Source organism: Schistocerca serialis, chromosome 2 (assembly GCF_023864345.2).
Source record: "Schistocerca serialis cubense isolate TAMUIC-IGC-003099 chromosome 2, iqSchSeri2.2, whole genome shotgun sequence".
Classification (NCBI taxonomy): Eukaryota; Metazoa; Arthropoda; class Insecta; order Orthoptera; family Acrididae; genus Schistocerca; species Schistocerca serialis.
In genome coordinates, this window is record NC_064639.1 from 840,768,970 (window position 1) to 840,789,877 (window position 20,908).

The 20,908-nt window shown below is 39.5% G+C and overlaps 1 protein-coding gene across 1 annotated transcript in view; it reads left to right on the plus strand.

Annotated features, from left to right (window-relative positions):
- Nucleotides 1-20,908, plus strand: part of LOC126458111 (mucin-17) — a 211,722-nt gene that overhangs the window by 135,263 nt on the left and 55,551 nt on the right. Inside the window, exons 13-15 of the mRNA XM_050094940.1 lie at nucleotides 12,005-12,129; nucleotides 12,219-12,294; nucleotides 19,641-19,793. Coding sequence (XP_049950897.1) covers nucleotides 12,005-12,129; nucleotides 12,219-12,294; nucleotides 19,641-19,793 — 354 coding nt within the window. The remainder of the gene's footprint in view (nucleotides 1-12,004; nucleotides 12,130-12,218; nucleotides 12,295-19,640; nucleotides 19,794-20,908) is intronic.

The following is a 20,908-nucleotide window of genomic DNA, read 5'->3' on the forward strand; positions in this document are numbered from 1 at the left end:
TTGCATATTCATCAATGTGGAATGGTAAGTCATTAATGTATATCAAGAACAGTAAAGGACCTAAGACTGAACCCTGTGGGACCCCGTACTTGATAGCCCCCCAGTTTGAGGAATCAGCTGTTGTTTTAACATTACATGAACCACTTATTTCAACTTTCTGCATTCTTCCAGTTAAGTATGAATTAAACCATTTGTGCACTGCCCCCCTCAAACCATAATGATTTAGCTTATCTAAAAGAATTCCATGATTTACACAATCAAAGGCCTTTGAGAGATCACAAAAAATACCAGTGGCTGATGTCCGGTTATTCAGAGCATTTAATATTTGATCAGTGAAAGCATATATAGCATTTTCTGTCGAAAAGCCTTTCTGAAACCCAAACTGAGTTTTTGTTAGTACTTTATTTTTACAAATATGGGAGGCTACTCTTGAATACATTACTTTCTTAAAAAAATTTGATAGAGGTGTCAGAAGAGAGATTGGGCGGTAGCTGTTCACATCCGACGTATCCCCCTTTTTATGCAATGGTTTTACAATGGCATATTTCAGTCTATCGGGGAAAACACCCTGCTCCAAAGAGCTATTACATACGTGGCTGAGAATCCTACTTATCTGTGGGGAACAAGCTTTAAGTATCTTGCTGGAAATGCCATCAATTCCGTAAGAGCTTTTACTTTTCAGTGAGTTTATTATTTTACTGATTTCAGAGGGAGAGGTTGGTGGAATTACAGTTGTTTCAAACTGCACAGGTATGGCCTCTTCTATTAGTAGCCTTGCCTCTTCTAGTGAAGATCGAGATCCTATTTTCTCCACAACATTTAAAAAATGATTATTGAAAATATTTTCAATTTCTGATTGTTTGTTAGTACACTTGTCATTCAGTTTTATGGCACTAAAGTCTTCCTGTGCACTTGGTTGCCCTGTTTCCCTTTCAATAATATTCCAAATTGCTTTAATTTTGTTATCAGAGTTACTGATCTCAGACATGATACACATGCTTCTAGACTTTTTAATATCTTTTCTTAGCACCGCACAATAGTTTTTATAATATTGAACAATTTCGGGGTCAGTACTCCCTCTTGCTGTTAGATACAGTTCTCTTTTACAGTTGCAAGATATTCTTATTCCTTTAGTTAGCCATGGTTTTTTATATGTTTTCTTGAAATTATGTTTAACTATTTTCTTGGGAAAACAATTTTCAAATACCCTTAAAAATGTATCGTGAAATAAGGTATATTTCAAGTTTGCGTCAGGTTCCTTATACACTTCATCCCAGTCTAGTTGCTGTAGGCTTTCCCTAAAGTTTGCAATATCTGTATTGTTAATTGAACACACTGCTTTGAAAGTCTGATTTGATATACTGCATGGAGCTATGTCATGTACTGTAACTAGCTGTGCACCATGATCTGAAAGACCATTCTCAACTGGATAAGCATTTATGTCTTAAACTTATCTTGGTCTATAAAAAAGTTATCTATTAATGTACTGCTGTTCTTTGTTATCCGAGTAGGAAAATCAATGACGGAGTTCAAATTGAAAGAACTGAGTAATACTACAAGGTCATTCTTCCTATTACACTCTTTCAGGGAGTCAACATTGAAATCCCCACAAATGATAATTTGCTTCCCCCTATCTGACAGATAGCACAACAAAGCATCCAAGTTTTCTAGAAATAGCTGGAAGTTCCCTGAGGGGGACCTATACACTGTTACAATTATGAAAGTGCCATCATTTAGTTTAAGTTCAGTGGCACATGCTTCCATATGTTGCTCTACACAAAATTTTTTAGTTTCTAAATTTTTTACACTGTGGAAGCTTTTGACATATATGGCAACTCCTCCTCTCATCATATTATCTCTACTTACATGTGCAGCTAATTTGTACCCATTGATGCTAACCTTTTGCATATCAGTGACAATGTGATGCTCAGACAGGCATAGTACATCTATTACATTCTCAGTTTCTATATCTTCTAAACAAAGCAGAAGCTCATCAGTTTTGTTCTTCAATCCCCCAATATGTTGTTGTTGTTGTTGTTGTGGTCTTCAGTCCTGAGACTGGTTTGATGCAACTCTCCATGCTACTCTATCCTGTGCAAGCTTTTTCATCTCCCAGTACCTACTGCAACCTACATCCTTCTGAATCTGCTTAGTGTATTCATCTCTTGGTCTCCCTCTACGATTTTTACCCTCCACGCTGCCCTCCAATACTAAATTGGTGATCCCTTGATGCCTCAGAACATGTCCTACCAACCGATCCCTTCTTCTGGTGAAGTTGTGCCACAAACTTCTCTTCTCCCCAATCCTATTCAATACTTCCTCATTAGTTATGTGATCTACCCATCTAATCTTCAGCATTCTTCTGTAGCACCACATTTCGAAAGCTTCTATTCTCTTCTTGTCCAAACTATTTATCGTCCATGTTTCACTTCCATACATGGCTACACTCCATACGAATACTTTCAGAAATGACTTCCTGACACTTAAATCAATACTGGATGTTTACAAATTTCTCTTTTTCAGAAACGCTTTCCTTGCCATTGCCAGCCTACATTTTATATCCTCTCTACTTCGACCATCATCAGTTATTTTGCTCCCCAAATAGCAAAACTCCTTTACTACTTTAAGTGCCTCATTTCCTAATCTAATTCCCTCAGCATCACCCGACTTAATTAGACTACATTCCATTATCCTTGTTTTGCTTTTGTTGATGTTCATCTTATACCCTCCTTTCAAGACACTGTCCATTCCATTCAACTGCTCTTCCAAGTCCTTTGCTGTCTCTGACAGAATTACAATGTCATCGGCGAACCTCAAAGTTTTTATTTCTTCTCCATGAATTTTAATACCTACTCCGAATTTTTCTTTTGTTTCCTTTACTGCTTGCTCAATATACAGATTGAACAACATCGGGGAGAGGCTACAACCCTGTCTCACTCCCTTCCCAACCACTGCTTCCCTTTCATGTCCCTCGACTCTTATAACTGCCATTTGGTTTCTGTACAAATTGTAAATAGCCTTTCGCTCCCTGTATTTTACCCCTGCCACCTTTAGAATTTGAAAGAGAGTATTCCAGTCAACATTGTCAAAAGCTTTCTCTAAGTCTACAAATGCTAGAAACGTAGGTTTTCCTTTCCTTAATCTTTCTTCTAAGATAAGTCGTAAGGTCAGTATTGCCTCACGTGTTCCAGTGTTTCTACGGAATCCAAACTGATCTTCCCCGAGGTCGGCTTCTACTAGTTTTTCCATTCGTCTGTAAAGAATTCGTGTTAGTATTTTGCAGCTGTGACTTATTAAGCTGATAGTTCGGTAATTTTCACATCTGTCAACACCTGCTTTCTTTGGGATTGGAATTATTATATTCTTCTTGAAGTCTGAGGGTATTTCGCCTGTTTCATACATCTTGCTCACCAGATGGTAGAGTTTTGTCAGGACTGGCTCTCCCACGGCCGTCAGTAGTTCCAATGGAATATTGTCTACTCCGGGGGCCTTGTTTCGACTCAGGTCTTTCAGTGCTCTGTCAAACTCTTCACGCAGTATCATATCTCCCATTTCATCTTCATCTACCTCCTCTTCCATTTCCATAATATTGTCCTCAAGTACATCGCCCTTGTATAGACCCTCTATATACTCCTTCCACCTTTCTGCTTTCCCTTCTTTGCTTAGAACTGGGTTTCCATCTGAGCTCTTGATATTCATACAAGTGGTTCTCTTCTCTCCAAAGGTCTCTTTAATTTTCCTGTAGGCGGTATCTATCTTACCCCTAGTGAGATAGGCCTCTACATCCTTACATTTGTCCTCTAGCCATCCCTGCTTAGCCATTTTGCACTTCCTGTCGATCTCATTTTTGAGACGTTTGTATTCCTTTTTGCCTGTTTCACTTAATGCATTTTTATATTTTCTCCTTTCATCAATTAAATTCAATATTTCTTCTGTTACCCAAGGATTTCTACTAGCCCTCGTCTTTTTACCTACTTGATCCTCTGCTGCCTTCACTACTTCATCCCTCAAAGCTACCCATTCTTCTTCTACTGTATTTATTTCCCCCATTCCTGTCAATTGCTCCCTTATGCTCTCCCTGAATCTCTGTACAACCTCTGGTTGTTTTAGTTTGTCCAGGTCCCATCTCCTTAAATTCCCACCTTTTTGCAGTTTCTTCAGTTTTAATCTACAGGTCATAACCAATAGACTGTGGTCAGAGTCCACATCTGCCCCTGGAAATGTCTTACAATTTAAAACCTGGTTCCTAAATCTCTGTCTTACCATTATATAATCTATCTGATACCTTTTAGTATCTCCAGGGTTCTTCCATGTATACAACCTTCTTTCATGATTCTTAAACCAAGTGTTAGTTATGATTATGTTGTGCTCTGTGCAAAATTCTACCAGGCGGCTTCCTCTTTCATTTCTGTCCCCCAATCCATATTCACCTACTATGTTTCCTTCTCTCCCTTTTCCTACACTCGAATTCCAGTCACCCATGACTATTAAATTTTCGTCTCCCTTCACAATCTGAATAATTTCTTTTATTTCATCATACATTTCTTCAATTTCTTCGTCATCTGCAGAGCTAGTTGGCATATAAACTTGTACTACTGTAGTAGGCGTGGGCTTCGTATCTATCTTGGCCACAATAATGCGTTCACTATGCTGTTTGTAGTAGCTTACCCGCATTCCTATTTTCCTATTCATTATTAAACCTACTCCTGCATTACCCCTATTTGATTTTGTGTTTATAACCCTGTAGTCACCTGACCAGAAGTCTTGTTCCTCCTGCCACCGAACTTCACTAATTCCCACTATATCTAACTTCAACCTATCCATTTCCCTTTTTAAATTTTCTAACCTACCTGCCCGATTAAGGGATCTGACATTCCACGCTCCGATCCGTAGAACGCCAGTTTTCTTTCTCCTGATAACGACATCCTCTTGAGTAGTCCCCGCCCGGAGATCCGAATGGGGGACTATTTTACCTCCGGAATATTTTACCCAAGAGGACGCCATCATCATGTAATCATACAGTAAAGCTGCATGCCCTCGGGAAAAATTACGGCTGTAGTTTCCCCTTGCTTTCAGCCGTTCGCAGTACCAGCACAGCAAGGCCGTTTTGGTTATTGTTACAAGGCCAGATCAGTCAATCATTCAGACTGTTGCCCTTGCAGCTACTGAAAAGGCTGCTGCCCCTCTTCAGGAACCACACGTTTGTCTGGCCTCTCAACAGATACCCCTCCGTTGTGGTTGCACCTACGGTACGGCTATCTGTATCGCTGAGGCACGCAAGCCTCCCCACCAACGGCAAGGTCCGTGGTTCATGGGGGGGGCCCCCAATATTTTGATGAAATATACTAACATTATATTTCACTTTACTTTTGTGAGTATTTTGATCTTTTTTAACATGTTTAGTACTTGCCTGGCTGAGTTTCCCACTGGACGCTGATCTTACACTAAAAAAGAGTTTCCACCATGAGATGTAGTTCCTCCCCCCTTTAAGTTTCCTGCTATCAGCCCAGCCAGTTTACCCTTCCCTTTCTTGTTGAGGTGTAGGCCATGTCTAGTATAGTCCCACCTGCAGAGTGAATCAACAGGAACCACACCAATGTGTGACCCTGCACCAGATCCAAGTAGCCGTTCCAACTCCAAATTAACTCTCTTGACAGAAGAGCTCAAATGAGGTCGGTCGTGGCACTCCAGAACCGACACAAACCCAACACTGGTATGACTCGATGTTGATGCAATCTTTGCCAGGTCACACTGTATGCTGTATCCCGGATCTCTGTCAATACTGTTGCCCGGCCCACCCACAATAACCACGGAATCTTCCTTAGTAAAGCCTCTACATAGTGAACCTAAATCCTCTGTAACCTGCCTCAGTCCAGCACTAGGTTTGAAAAAACTTGTGACCTGGTATTCTGATCCTAGTTCATCCTGCAGAAGTTGACCCACACCCCTAGCATGCGAACTACCTAGCAACAAGACTTTCTTTCTCTTTGCAGACTTCCCTACATTCTTATTCAATTTGCTGCTGAAAGCTTGTTGAGCCCTGTCTACATCTACATCTGTGAGAGGCTCATCAGTTTCTGACTGAGGCAACAGGTCAAACCTATTTTGTACATTAATAACAAAGCTGTCAGAAGAATTTCTTGGCCTATTCCTTATGCCTGTTGCCACTTCCCACCCTTGTTTACCCTTCTCCCCCCTTAAGCTGCCCAGTTCTCGCCTAGCCTCATCTAACTCAGCCTGAAGGGCAGCAATTTTCCCCTCCTGTTCCACAATCTTTCTATCTCTACTGCATAGCCTACAGAGCCACTGATGAGTCTCACTCATTTTCCCAATTCCCATGCCACTACAATTGCCCCAATGAAAAAAGTTACCACATCCACAACACCAGACCCCGGAGCTAACGATTCTACAGCACGTCAGGCACTTTACACTCATGGTACAAATCGATTTTAGTGACAGAAAGACAATGAAGTTACTGGAAAACAATGAAAATACGTGTACGAAAAATTAGGCGTACTCGCGACTATGTAAACAGTGGTTCAGAAGTTTTTTACTGGAAATTACTTAAGAGATGACTATACTCTGCAGATATAAAGGGGCAGCAAACGTATTTAGCACATTAAACGATCAGTAAATGCACTTAAAATTGCGGTATGAAGTTTAATCTGAAAGCTCAAAAGTTCGGCCTGGCCGCGATACCTAAACAAAACGAACTTTACGTGATTACTGTGAAAATAAGCGAGTAAGAGAAAAACCTTTAATGGTTCGCTTGAAGAGCACTATAATTAATGTAATTAATTAGTTTAAAGTGTTAAAAACAGTTTATTACTACTTAAATTACTTATCTTGTATGAGAGCTGTGACACAGACGTCTGTATATTGTGAAGTAGATGTAAACAAAGCATAATCCATATCATTAAGACAAATACCTTTCATACAAAAGCATATCTGGTAGAGGATCTGTACCATTATCTCTGTCAGCTACATATAAAAACATCATTGTAACTTTGTTTGCGCAAGTTATTCTCAATGCCTACTGTGCACTGAAAGCTGTGAGTGATGTTTAGCATGTGTGAGACTCTGAACAATGGGCCCTAACAAAACTGTGAGTACAAGTTCTTACAAATTGCATGTTTTTTTATATATTGCAGAAAATCATTGAAACAAAGTAGAACCTCAAAAACATTACATAAAAATGGCATAGCGCAAAGGAATGCGCACATGAAAATGGGGATCATTTCCTGAAATGTGTCCTGTAAAATATGAATAAAAGAATATCGTGGCTGGTAGCTGAAAAGTTATTTATAAACAAACCCAGTGTTTTTACAGTCACAGGCTTTCAAACAAAGCCATTTATAATGGACAAAATCAAATGTGTGCATACTTTGATGTCATATTGCTAAATTTTTTATTCGCCAAATAATATTAGTTTCAAACATAAGTAAATGACAGGAAGAGAACTACTTCCTCCTGAAAGGGTTTGTTGTTATGAGGTGGCTTGCTTGCATGCAGTAACTGTACAGATTTGTGACAGGGCCAAATATGGTTAGGCAAAAGGTAAATAAAAATATGTGGCAACACAAATTAGCAACAATTTGCAATAATGTATTAATATAACCTTTACATTACTTAACTGTAGTGTGAAGATGATACATTGCAATGTAGTTAGATGTTCACTTGGACTAATCAATCTTCGAACACCAGTCTGTTCATGAAGCCAGTGTATTATAGTTCCATTGAAGGGCCCCTGCTAGCATGCAGAAGTGCCAAAACACAACATGGCATGTCTGAAGTAGTGCTGGAGGGAATTGACACCATTGAAACCTGCAGGGCTGTATATAAATCGATAAGAGTTCGAGGGGGTGGAGATCTCTTGTGAACAGCACGTTGCAAGGTATCCCAGATAAGCTCAATAATGTTCATGTGTGGGGAGTTTGGTGGCCAGTGGAAGTGTTTAAACTCATAAGAGTGTTCATAGAACAACCCTGTAGAAATTTTGGACGTGTGAGGTGTCGCTTTGTGCTGCTGGCATTGCCTAAGTCCATTGAAGTGCACAATGGACATGAATGGATGCAGGTGATCAGACAGGACTTGTCAGCATCATATCTAGACGTATCAGGGGTCCCATATCACTACACCATTACAAAGCCTCCAACAGCGTGAACAGTCCCCTGCTGACATGCAGGTCCATGGATTCATGAGGTTGTCTCTGTACCCGTACATGTCCATCCGCTCAATACTATTTGAAATGAGACTCATCCAATCAGCCAACATGTTTAACAGTCCAATGTTAGTATTGATGGCCTCAGATGAGGCATAAAGCATTTTTCTCGTGCACTCATCAAGGGTACACAAATGGCCCTTCGACTCCAAAAGTCCATATCAGTGACATTTCATTGAAAGATTTGGACGCTGACACTTGTTGTTGACCCAGCATTGAAACCTGCAGCAATTTGTGAAAGTGTTGCACTTGTGTCATTTTGAAAGATTCTCTTCAGTCGTTGTTGGTCCCGTTCTTGCTGTATCTTTTCCAGCCACAGCGACGTCAGAGATTTGATGTTTTACCGTATTTCTGATGTTCATGGTACACTTGTGAAATGGTCGTACTGGAAAATCTCCACGTCATCACTACCTCAGAGATGCTTTATCCCATCTGTTATGCACTGACTATAACACCACTTTCAGACTCATTTAAATCTTGATAACCTGCCATTGTAGCAGAAATAACTGATCTAACAACTGTGCCAGACACTTATTGTCTTATATAGACATTGCTGACCACTGTGCCGTATTCTGCCTATTTACATACCCCTGTATTTGAATACACATGCCTGTATCAGTTTCTTTGTCACTTCAGTGTATGATCACTTATAGAATGCTGTGCCCTCTGTGTGTATGGCTGTGTCTCAAGACACAGCACTAAATTTCGTTACCTCATTTTTTATTTATTTATTTATTTCATTAGAAAGAGTAGGTGATTTTGTACTAGAAAATTTATTGTTTGTTTTGAGATCCACTGGACAAGGCTACGCAAACCCGCTTGGAAATTCTTCTGTCAAATATATGCACACTGCTGCAACATTTTGTAAAAAAAAAGTCTTTAAAAGAATGACATTCTTCTGATAAAACAAGAGCAGCTGAATTAAAAAAGCTCACAGAATGTGGATGTCTACTGGTTAAAATCTTGTGCCCGTGATTGCAGAATGAGGTTCACAAGGAAATTGGTGTTATGTTATCCTTCTCAAAAGCTTCATGTAGCAATAAAGAATGGAAAAAGGGCCAACCTAAATTTGTTAAGCCTTGCCCATTCTCCTTTAACATGCCAGAAAATCTCAGAATAAAAATTACAATGCTAAATGAAATGCAAGATATTTCTAATACAAGGTGAAATTTGTACTCAGATTGCTGTGTTTGGTGTGTCTAATAAGCCAGCTACATTCGTATAACAAAATTATGATTATTAGCAAAGCCAATACTGTGCTTATTATGATGGTCTACTGAGAAGGTAAAAAAAAAGTCTAGTACCTTTAAATAATGAGAAGTTGTTAATTTTACACATTTGCTCTACAAAGATGGTCGATAAAAGAAGTGGCATCTGAATTTTTCGTTTTCAGCAAGACTGGTGAGGAAAACTAAAAAGGATACACATTAGTTGGTTATATTAGCAGTGTCTAATGACATAAAAGGCAGTGTTTTATCTTTAAAGAGAATGAATTTAGCTATAATGAAAATCTGTTAAGTAGACTGTTATGTGCAAATAAATAAATAAAACTTGGGGAAAAGCTGTATATAACAGTTAAATTAAAGACTGTAACTATTATATAAATATGTTTCTAATATAAAGGGTGTTTGTTGAAATGGCGGTTTTCAGATGTTTGACAATAGGGTGTTCAAGCAATTTTTTTTATTTTTATAAATTCAGAATGTTTTCAAACCAAACAAAACCTATACCAGCATAAAACACCTTTTCTACCTAATGAAACAAAAATAAAGAAAGTTGGTAGTGATAATATTAAGCAATATTACATCAGAGTATGCACAAATTTAATGGAAAAGTTTCTAGAGGCATATTTATGTACTAACAACTTCTGAAATACTCACAAATAACTGCTGTAGTGCAGTGGAATTGATAGCAAGTAACTCCTCTGCAGAAATAATGAAGGGTGCACAACATACTTTGTTTGTCTGAAAATTACTGAAAAATTGTTGTGACTGAGTTTTCCTCAACTGTCTCCTCATGTAACGTAAAAATCATGAACTGCACAGCCTTGGAATTCTAACAGTGTTTTGGGCACAAAACCAGAGTAATGATTTGTATGGAAAACTTGGGAAATCAGGAATTCTCTGGGAAACTGAATTTACTGGAAAAGAGAGGGCAAAGCCACAAAATTATGAGGACTCTAGTGAAATTATTTTGGGGATACAGGGCAGGTGGTCTATTTATTGACAGAAAATGATGTAGTGAGGCATTTTTTTTTTTTTTTTTTTTTAAATCACTGAGCTTTAGAGTGAATCAGTTGTACAGTTACGTAAGGAATCTTAGAGAAGTACATTGATTGGTAATGTTTGGTGCTTAATAGTGGCTACCTCTGATGCTCTTATGGTCTCAGGAATCATTGGTATTGTGTGCATGGGTTCTCAGGATCCAGGTCTGTTTTGCATTATGTGATGAATGCAACTGAGTGTAACGTGCCTGTGATGATTTGTCATATAGCTGTCAATTAAACATTTGCACAAAAGTGAAGTTATATATTTTAACACACGTATTTTGTAGATCACATTTGAATATCAGGCTTCACTTCTTTTTTAATTGTTTCAGTGTGAAGTAACGCTTTGCCTACTTTCTCTTCTGAGTCAGCACTTTTCATAGTGTAAAGACTGTCAGCTGTCAAGCTTAATGTATTGTTCTTGTCAATATGTATTCATGTTATGTTTCGGTGGTAACACTTGGAAACGTGTTCATGAAAGAATTTCTTGTGTTCTTGAGGTTATCGCACAATGGCAAATAATAATGTTGATGGAATTTCAATATTAAATTACCTGTAGTAACTGTGTTACAAAGTACTGAGATTGAATTTTATTTATTGAAATTTCAACAACAAATAATCATCAGTTTCTTATACATATCCTATTGCCAGACCCAGCTGAACTTCTTCATCAAAAGATTTTATGTGATTTCCAGTTTCAAATTTCAAATTACCTTGAAGTAATTTTTGTTTAGTGTGAGAGAAGGCTTCACTGTAATAGTTTTCATGTTCACATATTAATATTTATGAGATGCCATATAAGAAGAAATTCACCATCCTGTAAACATTGTGCATCTGATTGAAATACCTTCTTTCAATTAGAACAAGTTTCAATTTTAAACTGTCTTCATTTTGTTCAAAATTATTATAGTGCTCACATGACATTTTGCAGCTCACTACTGCAAGCCTCATAAAACCATGTAGTTTTTGGGTCTTATACTCAAATTTTGCAAAATTTAAGTGTTATCCTGTAATGACCATCACTAAAAAATTTCATTCGGGTTGGAGATGGTTAGGTGCGCACCAGTGGTACATTTGGCATGGAATTACTACAAACAGAACACAGAAATGTTAATTGTAATGATTATTTAAAGATGTCTTTCAGTTACATTACAATGCTTGAGAAGAAAGATAGAGGTGGAGTCTTAGTGGGATTTAGACTCAGTTTTGTTCATTATTAACTTGCATTATGAATGCTGACTAATGTACAAGTGCAATTTTGTGAACCTATAAAATGTAATTGAATATAGCTGTCTCAGAGTGCAAGTCACTATAACGTTAACTAGCACTACTTCCTACACTGGAAACCTGAAGACTAAAAGAAAACATTCAAAATCTTCCAGCATTTGGTTTTGACCCATGAGTATATCTTTTGGAGAACACATTATTTAAAAATTTTCTGTGTGAGTTTTGATTTTAACTTATAAAAGTAAGAAATGATAATATTTAATGCTAAAACATGCTGTCTATTGCTACAGGCAGCACTGGATACAGCAGAGCTGTGCCCTCTCTGTCGCTACCCATTCAAGGAGGGAGCTCCAGCAGTCGCAAAATATCACCCAACCTTAGCAGCAGTGGATTCAAATCGGGGTCTCCATCACAGGTTGTGTATAGTGGTGTATTGCTCAGGTACTGTTCTACAAGTAAAAACCACAAATCATTGATCATGAAAAATGATTTTCTCTGTTTCAGGGTTCATACATGGATGTCTATAGTCCATGTAGCTCCTCTCCTCTGGATAATCCAGGCTATATGACAATGAGTCCAGGTATGGCGTTCTAACTGTATAAATGGGTAATCTTTAAAATTGATTGGAATTTCCATGTCATCTTTCTTTATACACTAGACAACCCAAAAGTAATGATTGAATAGAAATATTAACAAAATTAAATGAATGTGTAACTTTATGAGAGACAGACTAGAGAGGAAGAAGCTATTAGCTCCAAAAGCTTGGGTGGTGTCATGTATTTTTATATATGCCTATCGACAGTCCTGATACATTGATTCTTGGGAAGATAAGAACTGGGCAGCAATTTTGTCTCATAAGTAACTGGAGAGCAGTCACAATTAAACCCGAAGGAATAGTTCTTGAATTGCAGAGGGCTGATAGTCTTAAATCTTTCATTTGGGTATATTGCTGGCACCTAAGTGACTGTTTCACAAGTATGAAACCAGACTAAATGTGTGGTCATGTTGACAGCAGTGAAATGGTACCAAAAAGTACTAGAGTGACATGCCACATAACTTGACGGCTGTCCGGGGATTTTGCGCAGCCAGCAATTAGTACCGATGTGGGAGCCATCTGTTGCAATGTAGCTATACTGTGGGTTAGCTGTGCTCCATTCAGCAGTCAGCTAAATGTTACATACACATACAGGAAAGGTGACAAGCACAGTGATTTAAGGCCATGCCATCAAACTGTGTGCCTTTAAAATATGGGGCTGCATAAAATGTGTAACATAGAAAAATAACAATGTGTGGTAATAGGGTGAACAGTGACAACAATAAAAGATAGATTTGCATTGTTTGTCTTTTCTGTTGATCAGTGCAAGAAAATACTGTGATTAATAATTGGGAAAAACCGCTGAGCATTTATTTGTGTTTCCCATTCAAATTCGGAAAATATGTTCATCTTGTGATGTCTTGAAAAATAAACTTTAAAAAGAAGAAGAAAAGAAACTTAGTGAAACATGTACATTTACTGACGCATCCTAGACCAGCAGTGACGTTTGACCATTCTCAGACAATTTTTATAATACTCATGAAATGTTTTGCAAAAATTTAGATTTTGGTGCTTACCAGGTGACTTAAAAATAGGTGATATATTCTCTTCAGCAGATGCATTGGCTTCATTCACAATCAGTTGAACAGTTCTCAACCCAGTATCGCACTCCTCAGCTGTTTGTTCTTGGCACTTGCTGACACTGGGAGACACTTTTGATCATACATGGATGCCACTTCCGACTCCTGTCTAAAGTACTGATCACATGAAACACCATTTCTCTCGCGTGCTAGTGTATACTGGGTGGGATTTGCTTTTAACACTCATACTGATCAGATTGCCTTGAAATACCACTGCGCAGAATGTTAAAACCAGTCGTGAACTCACTCTACACAGTATGAAATGAACTCAATCATATGCTACAGCTGACTGACTACAGTTGGTTGGCATATCATGACATATCCGTGCTTCTACACCTCACCCACCAAGTTATGTAGCATGCAGAGTCCTTTTCAACCCATATTTTTTTAAACTTTTTTTTTGTAAAATCATTTAGTGAAATACTTTTGTGAAAATGGTTTAACAGTTCTAGTGATTTGCTGTTACAGATATTGTTGCCAACCAAAGATATCAAGGCAGTTGTAAAAAGGCCTTTATTTTTTAGCAAATCATGATGGAGGGAAGTAAGCTACTAGCATGGTTAACGCAGTGGAATAGTGTGGAAAGCTACCGTGGAGGGGGGGATAGGTGCCACCCAGCAAGCGGTATGGGCAAACCTGCTGATGGAAGTTTTGACCTGCCAGTGCCAGTAAGCTGGACTGGGCAGTTCTAACACTGACTTAAACCACTGCGGACCTCGCCTTGCGCATCGTGCCATTTCTGTGCACCCAGCTGTCAGCTGCCAGCACCTGCCATGTGTTGTGTTGATCCCTGTCTATGTTTGTGTTGTTTTGGACTTCCTGCTTCCCCATAGATTTACTCGCACAGCAAGTTTTCATTTACTCCTGCGCTGTTCAGTTCCCTGGTTCTGGTCGTGTCACCATTGCCACATACAGCACCTTGTGCTGACAGTGTCGTTTGGCAATGTGTCACACTTGTGCAGATACTAAACAGCCCATTTAAAGTTATCAGCAAGTATAATATGAAGCACTTCACAGAATCTCATCCAGTGTAATACTGTATTACTCAAATGTCAAAACTGGTGTATTCTAATGTCATATGCACCGTCTGTCGCTGTTCTGGTTGCAGTACACACTTAAGGGCCAGATTCTAACCATTTTCAAGCAATCAGATGGATGCTGTATTTCTTGATGTCCAAAAAGAATTTGATGAAAACCACATGAAGTGTAATTAAGGCATTTGATTACAGGGGATACATGAAGTACTATCTGGAAAGTAAGCTGCACAAATATTGTCAGACCTTGATAAAATTTCAAATAGTGCAAAGGCTGACAACTTGCTTTGGATTATTATAAATATAAAGTTTGCCAGTATTTTATTGTCCTTGCCAGCACCTAAGCTAGCGGTCTCTATTGTCGTATTCCTATTCTCTACCTACATTAGCGTTTCCTCTTGGAAACCTTGCCCTAGCTTGATTCTCTATAATGAGTGAGTGTGTATCTTTTCTCATAGTACCCAGGATTTTCCAGTGTTAAGTTAAACTTTCAGTGACATTGAGTACTAGTGCAGTTGCAAAATTGTGGTGATGGGCATTGCCCATAGCCTTGTTCAACAAGCCATCCCGCCATTTCTGAAATTTAAATCTTTCCTTGATTATAGACTGTGCCATAAAACTGTGGGTAAACTGCCAGATGTCAGTTGGTAGAGCACTTGCCCACGGTAGGCAAAGTTCCCAGGTTTGAGTCCCAATCTGACACACAGTTTTTAATTTGCCATTAAATTGCGAGTCCTATTTCTATTGATTCATTGATAATTGATATTCAGAAGTTTGAGGTAAGACCACAATTTTTATTCAGCTGCACTTTCTGAATGACTAGTAGATGTACAGTGTTTTGCAATAGCAAATTTGCTAGCTTGGAGGAGATAACTTATGTCACTGGTGTTCTGCAGTGCCCTCCTAAACAGTGCACATTATTTCCCCAATATATAATTTGACAAACTCAGTCAGAATCTCATAAACACCTGCCTCGTGCAGACTTAAGTCATCATTGGCCAATCCCAGAAGTACCAGAATTTTTGATGGAGGACGAAAAATCACTTTAAATTTGTGTTTTTGAAGTACTCTTGTCTATTTTTGTGGAAACATTTGCAATATAGTGGATACACTTATGTTGAACGCCTCAGCCTCTTCCTTGTTCTGCACTTTGTATTTCTGTAGTGCCCTCAGTATCTGCTGAGATGAATACCCATTTTCAAGGAACACAGTTTGGAGGTATTCCAATTTTATTTGCAGGTTATCAGTATGTGAGGTGGTATGGGCTTGTTGAATCATAGTACTCAAAGTGGATAAAGGTAATGCCACTGTTCTTGTGCCACAGGAGGCTTATGTTAATAATATCAATATTTTATTATATGAATTCAACATATTGCAAGATCAATAAGGACCCTACTAACCATGTGATGAGAAAAACAATGGAACTTTGACTTCCTGTTGTCTACCTGTTATATACGTTCAGCAGCACCACAACAGACAAATAATTAGACCAAGTACATGAACATTGATTTAATTCCAACACTCACATAAATGTACATTCATTTCAGATATAACATCAATGAATCGCCCCAGGCTGAGTACTAAGTTCCGTAACTAAACAGTCACTTCCAGAAGTAAACAACCATCCAGAGACAAAATGAGCACCATGTTGCTGCTCAAGCTGTGATAGTCCCTGTCCTCATTGGCGTTTACTTGTGGGCTGCAGATTCGTGGCCAGTGGCAGCTCTTGTCTGACTGTTGCTAATGTGAGCTCTGGCCTGGTACCTCATGTGCTCTGGCCGAGAACTGGTGAAGACAGACTCCCATCTGCCAAAGATAAACTGCTTGTTGTCAATGTAGTCCAAACTTTTGGCTCTGCTGGGTAGTCCAAACTTTTGGCTCTGCTGGTGATGAACTCTGCTGAGCACTCGATGAACTGCTGCTGACTTGCTAGGTTGCAAGTTATAAAGCCACATGGGTTACTACACTGAATCCACGTGATTGGCCGGTGCTGCAGGTGTAACATGCGCCTTGCTCATCGGCTCTGCAAGTCGTCATTGGTGCTCATTGGCAGTTATGCAGAAAAACCGTGAGTTATTTTTCAGTTTTGATGTTGTCTCCCTTTTTTACAAATATGCCTCTGGTGGAATCATCTTATCAGCAACACGTTTGGAACTGACATAACAGCATTGTTTGAGCACTCTCTCCTCACTATTTAACAACAGATTTATGAATAATCTGACAGTGTTGCCATGGAAGTCCTTTACTTTCCTTGATGACCAACCCTTTCATGGAAGATTTTAAGAAACAAACACTTGACTAAGCAGTTTCAGAAATAACAGTATTTTGGCAATACATTGATGATGTTTTTATAACTTGTCCTGATGGTTTGGACAGTCTCTGAGAGTTCCTGGAACATCTGAACTCCTTACATATAAACATAAAATTTGCTATAGGGATGCAGAAAGACGGTTACTTGCTGTTTTAATGTGACAGACAAGCAACAGTACACATGGACATTCGATATTTTGGAAGCTCACTCATACAGACCTGTATTTAAAGGCAATTATTTGCCACAATCTGACACAAACAATTGGCATTATGTAGACTTTGATCCACTGAATCCATTTCACCTTAGATGCCAAAAACCTGGAAGCAGAATTAGAACAAATCCAACTGGTTTCTGGCAAAATGGATATTTATCTCAATAGATTTGGAGAGCTCTACATACATATGAACAGCAGAACAAGAATGAGGCTGAGGCCTTCAAGATGACAGCTACTTGCCTTGTATTATAAATATTTCCATGAAAATACACTGTGTGATCAAAAGTATCTGGACACCCCCAAAAACATACGTGTTTAATATTAGGTGCATTGTGCTGCCACCTACTGTCAGGTACTTCATATCAGCGGCCTCAGTAGTCATTAGACATTGTAAGAGAGCAGAATGGGGCGCTCGGTGGAACTCAAGGACTTTGAACGTGGTCAGGTGATTGGGTGTTACTTGTGTCACACGTGTGTACGTGAGATTTCCACACTCCTAAACATCCCTAGGTCCACTGTTTCCGATGTGATAGTGAAGTGGAAATGTGAAGGGACACATACAGCACAAAAGTATACGGGCTGACCTTGTCTGTTGACTGACAGAGACCGTCAACAGTTGTAGAGGGTTGTAATGTTTAATAGGCAGACATCTATCGAGACAATCACAAAGCAATTCCAAACTGCATCAGAATCCACTGCAAGTCCTACAACAGTTAAGTGGGAGTTGAGAAAATTTGGATTTCACGGTTGAGCAGCTGCTCATAAGCCATACATCACACCGGTAAATGCCAAATGACACTTTACTTGGTGTAACGAGTGTAAACATTGGATGATTGAACAGTGGGAAAACATTGTGTGGACTGACAAATCATCATACACAATGTGGCAGTCTGATGGCAAGGTGTGGGTATGGCGAATGCCTGGTGATGTCATCTGCCAGCATGTGTTGTGCCAACAGTAAAATTTGGAGGTGGTGGTGTTATGGTGTGGTTGTATTTTTCATGGAGGGGGGGCTTGCACCCCATGTTGTTTTGTGTGCCACTATCACAGCAGCATAGGCCTATGTGATGTTTTAAGCATCTTCTTGCTTCCCTCTGTTGGAGAGCAGTTTGGGGGTAGCGACCACATCCGTCAACAGGATCGAGCACCTGTTCATAATGCACGGCCTGTGGCGGAGTGGTTACACGACAATAACATCCCAGTAATGGACAGGCCCGCACGGAGCCCTGACCTGAATCCTATAGAAGACTTTGGGATGTTTTGGAACGCCGACTTTGTGCCAGGCCTCACCAACTGACATCAATACCTCTCTTCAGTGCAATATTCCGTGAAGAATGGGCTGCCATTCCCCAAGAAACCTTCCAGCACCTGATTGAATGTATGCCTGCGAGAGTCGGAGTTGTCATCACGGCTAAGGGTGGACCAGCACCATATTGAATTACAGCATTACCGATGGAGGACGCCATGAACGTCTAAGTCATTTTCAGCCAGGTGTCCGGATACTTTTGATCACATAGTGTAGGCAGAAAACTTTGAGAATATCAGGTGAAAGCGATCTTTCTTCTTCCATCAAAAGTCCCGGAGCTTCTGGGATCAAAGACGACGTAGAGTTGCGCAGGGCAGGCGCTTATAAGATTCCATGCGAGTCTGGCAATTCGTATATGTGGCAAACAGCATGCACTGTTTAGAAGAACATACACCATTGGCATGCTTGGTTCTTCCAGCCAGACTGACTGGGTCAGCACAGTGGTTAGCAAACTGGACTTGCGTTCGGGAGGGCAATGGTTCAAACCCGCATCCGGTCATCCTGATGTGGGTTTTCTGCAATTTCCCTAAATTGCTTAAGGCAAATTCCAGAGTGTTTCCTTCAAAATGGCACAGCTGCTTTCCTTCATCTGACCTTATGCTTCAGATTTAATGACCTTGTTGTTGACAAGACATTAAACACTTATCTTCTCCCCCTCTTCCTCCAGCCAGAATATTCGCTATCACAGAATACTGTATTTCTACTGACCATTTGATGAAATACAATACATCAAAAATTGTAGTCCATACTTACAAGTTCTGAAAATTCATTATCAATGAATCACTAGAAATAAAAATGACTGAGGCTCTTATCCATCATAAAGTGGTTTCCAGTTGAATTGTGCATGGAATAGTGTCACAGAAAAACTTTGTGTTCTGCATAGCTAGCATAGTTCTGCAATTTTAATGTGTGAAGATCTTTGATCTGACATAAATGAGGTGAGTTTTCACCATGGATGACACTCTCAGCTGTGCACAGGCTTGCAGCAAAAACTCACACACTCTTTTAACACACGCACTGCAACAACTGGGTACTTCACACATACTACACTGGCATGTTTTTAAATTGGAGGGGGTGGGGGAGGGACTCCGCGATGAAATATTGTGGCAGCAGGTTACTGACATCTGGCAATTTGCCTGAAATTTCATGGAACATCAAACCATATGTGTGAAGTGAAGTGACATGATAGAAAATAGGGATCAGGACATCCATACTGCTCCACATCATTCAGTGATACTACTCGTGATAGCTCATTCTGTGTATGGAGAAACATTACTTTTGTGATACTATTTGATATAAGAAGTACTTATTATGCAAAAATATATGAATGTATTGATGTATTTGGCATTACTTCATTGTTACTTACATCTATAACTTTTTCTTCCAGGTGGGGGAAATGAGACAACTCCAAGAGCTGCCAGTGCAGGCACATACAGCCGCATGCACAGCCGTGGCAGCAGTGTGGCTGATGATCCATATGTACCTATGGGACGCCCTGCCACAGATGATGGTTATGTTGATATGGACAGCTCACATAGTCGTAAGTACAAGGGTGTGAAGTCCTACAAAGGATTTTGAAGAGTCATTCCTTCATTTGATTGCTTCATTTTAACCGCTGTTGGTTTGTGTTTTATAACAAAACTTCAACTGAAATTTGGTTTTAGGATTCATGATTTTGTGTCAGAAAGGTCACAGTTCACAGTAATTGACAGAAAGTCATTGAGTAAAACAGGAATGGTATCTGGCACTAACCACGGAAGTGTTTATATAGATATAAATGATTTAGGAGACAATGTGGGCAGCCCTCTTAGATTGTTTACAGATGATCCTGTCGTTTACCATGTGGCAAAGCCATCAGAAGATCAAAAGCAATTTCAGAGCGATTTAGACAAGGTATCTGTCTGGAGTGAAAAATGTCAATAGTCTTCTAGAGTATTGCTATGTGTTTTGAGATCTTTACCAGATAGGATTGAGGAAGGACATTGAAAGAGTTCAAAGCAGAGCAGCTCGGTTTGTTACATCTACATCTACATCTATACTCCGCGAGCCACCTTACGGTGTGTGTCGGAGGGTACTTATTGTACCACTATCTGATCCCCCCTTCCCTGTTCCATTCACGAATTGTGCGTGGGAAGAACGACTGCTTGTAAGTCTCCGTATTTGCTCTAATTCCTCGGATCTTTTCGTTGTGATCATTACGCGAGATATATGTGGGCGGTAGTAATATGTTGCCCATCTCTTCCCGGAATGTGCTCTCTCGTAATTTCGATAATAAACCTCTCCGTATTGCGTAACGCCTTTCTTGAAGTGTCCGCCACTGGAGCTTGTTCAGCATCTCCGTAACGCTCTCGCGCTGACTAAATGTCCCCATGACGAATCGCGCTGCTTTTCGCTGGATCATGTCTATCTCTTCTATTAATCCAACCTGGTAAGGGTCCCATACTGATGAGCAATACTCAAGAATCGGACGAACAAGCGTTTTGTAAGCTACTTCTTTCGTCGATGAGTCACATTTTCTTAGAATTCTTCCTATGAATCTCAACCTGGCGCCTGCTTTTCCCACTATTTGTTTTATGTGATCATTCCACTTCAGATCGCTCCGGATAGTAACTCCTAAGTATTTTACGGTCGTTACCGCTTCCAATGATTTACCAC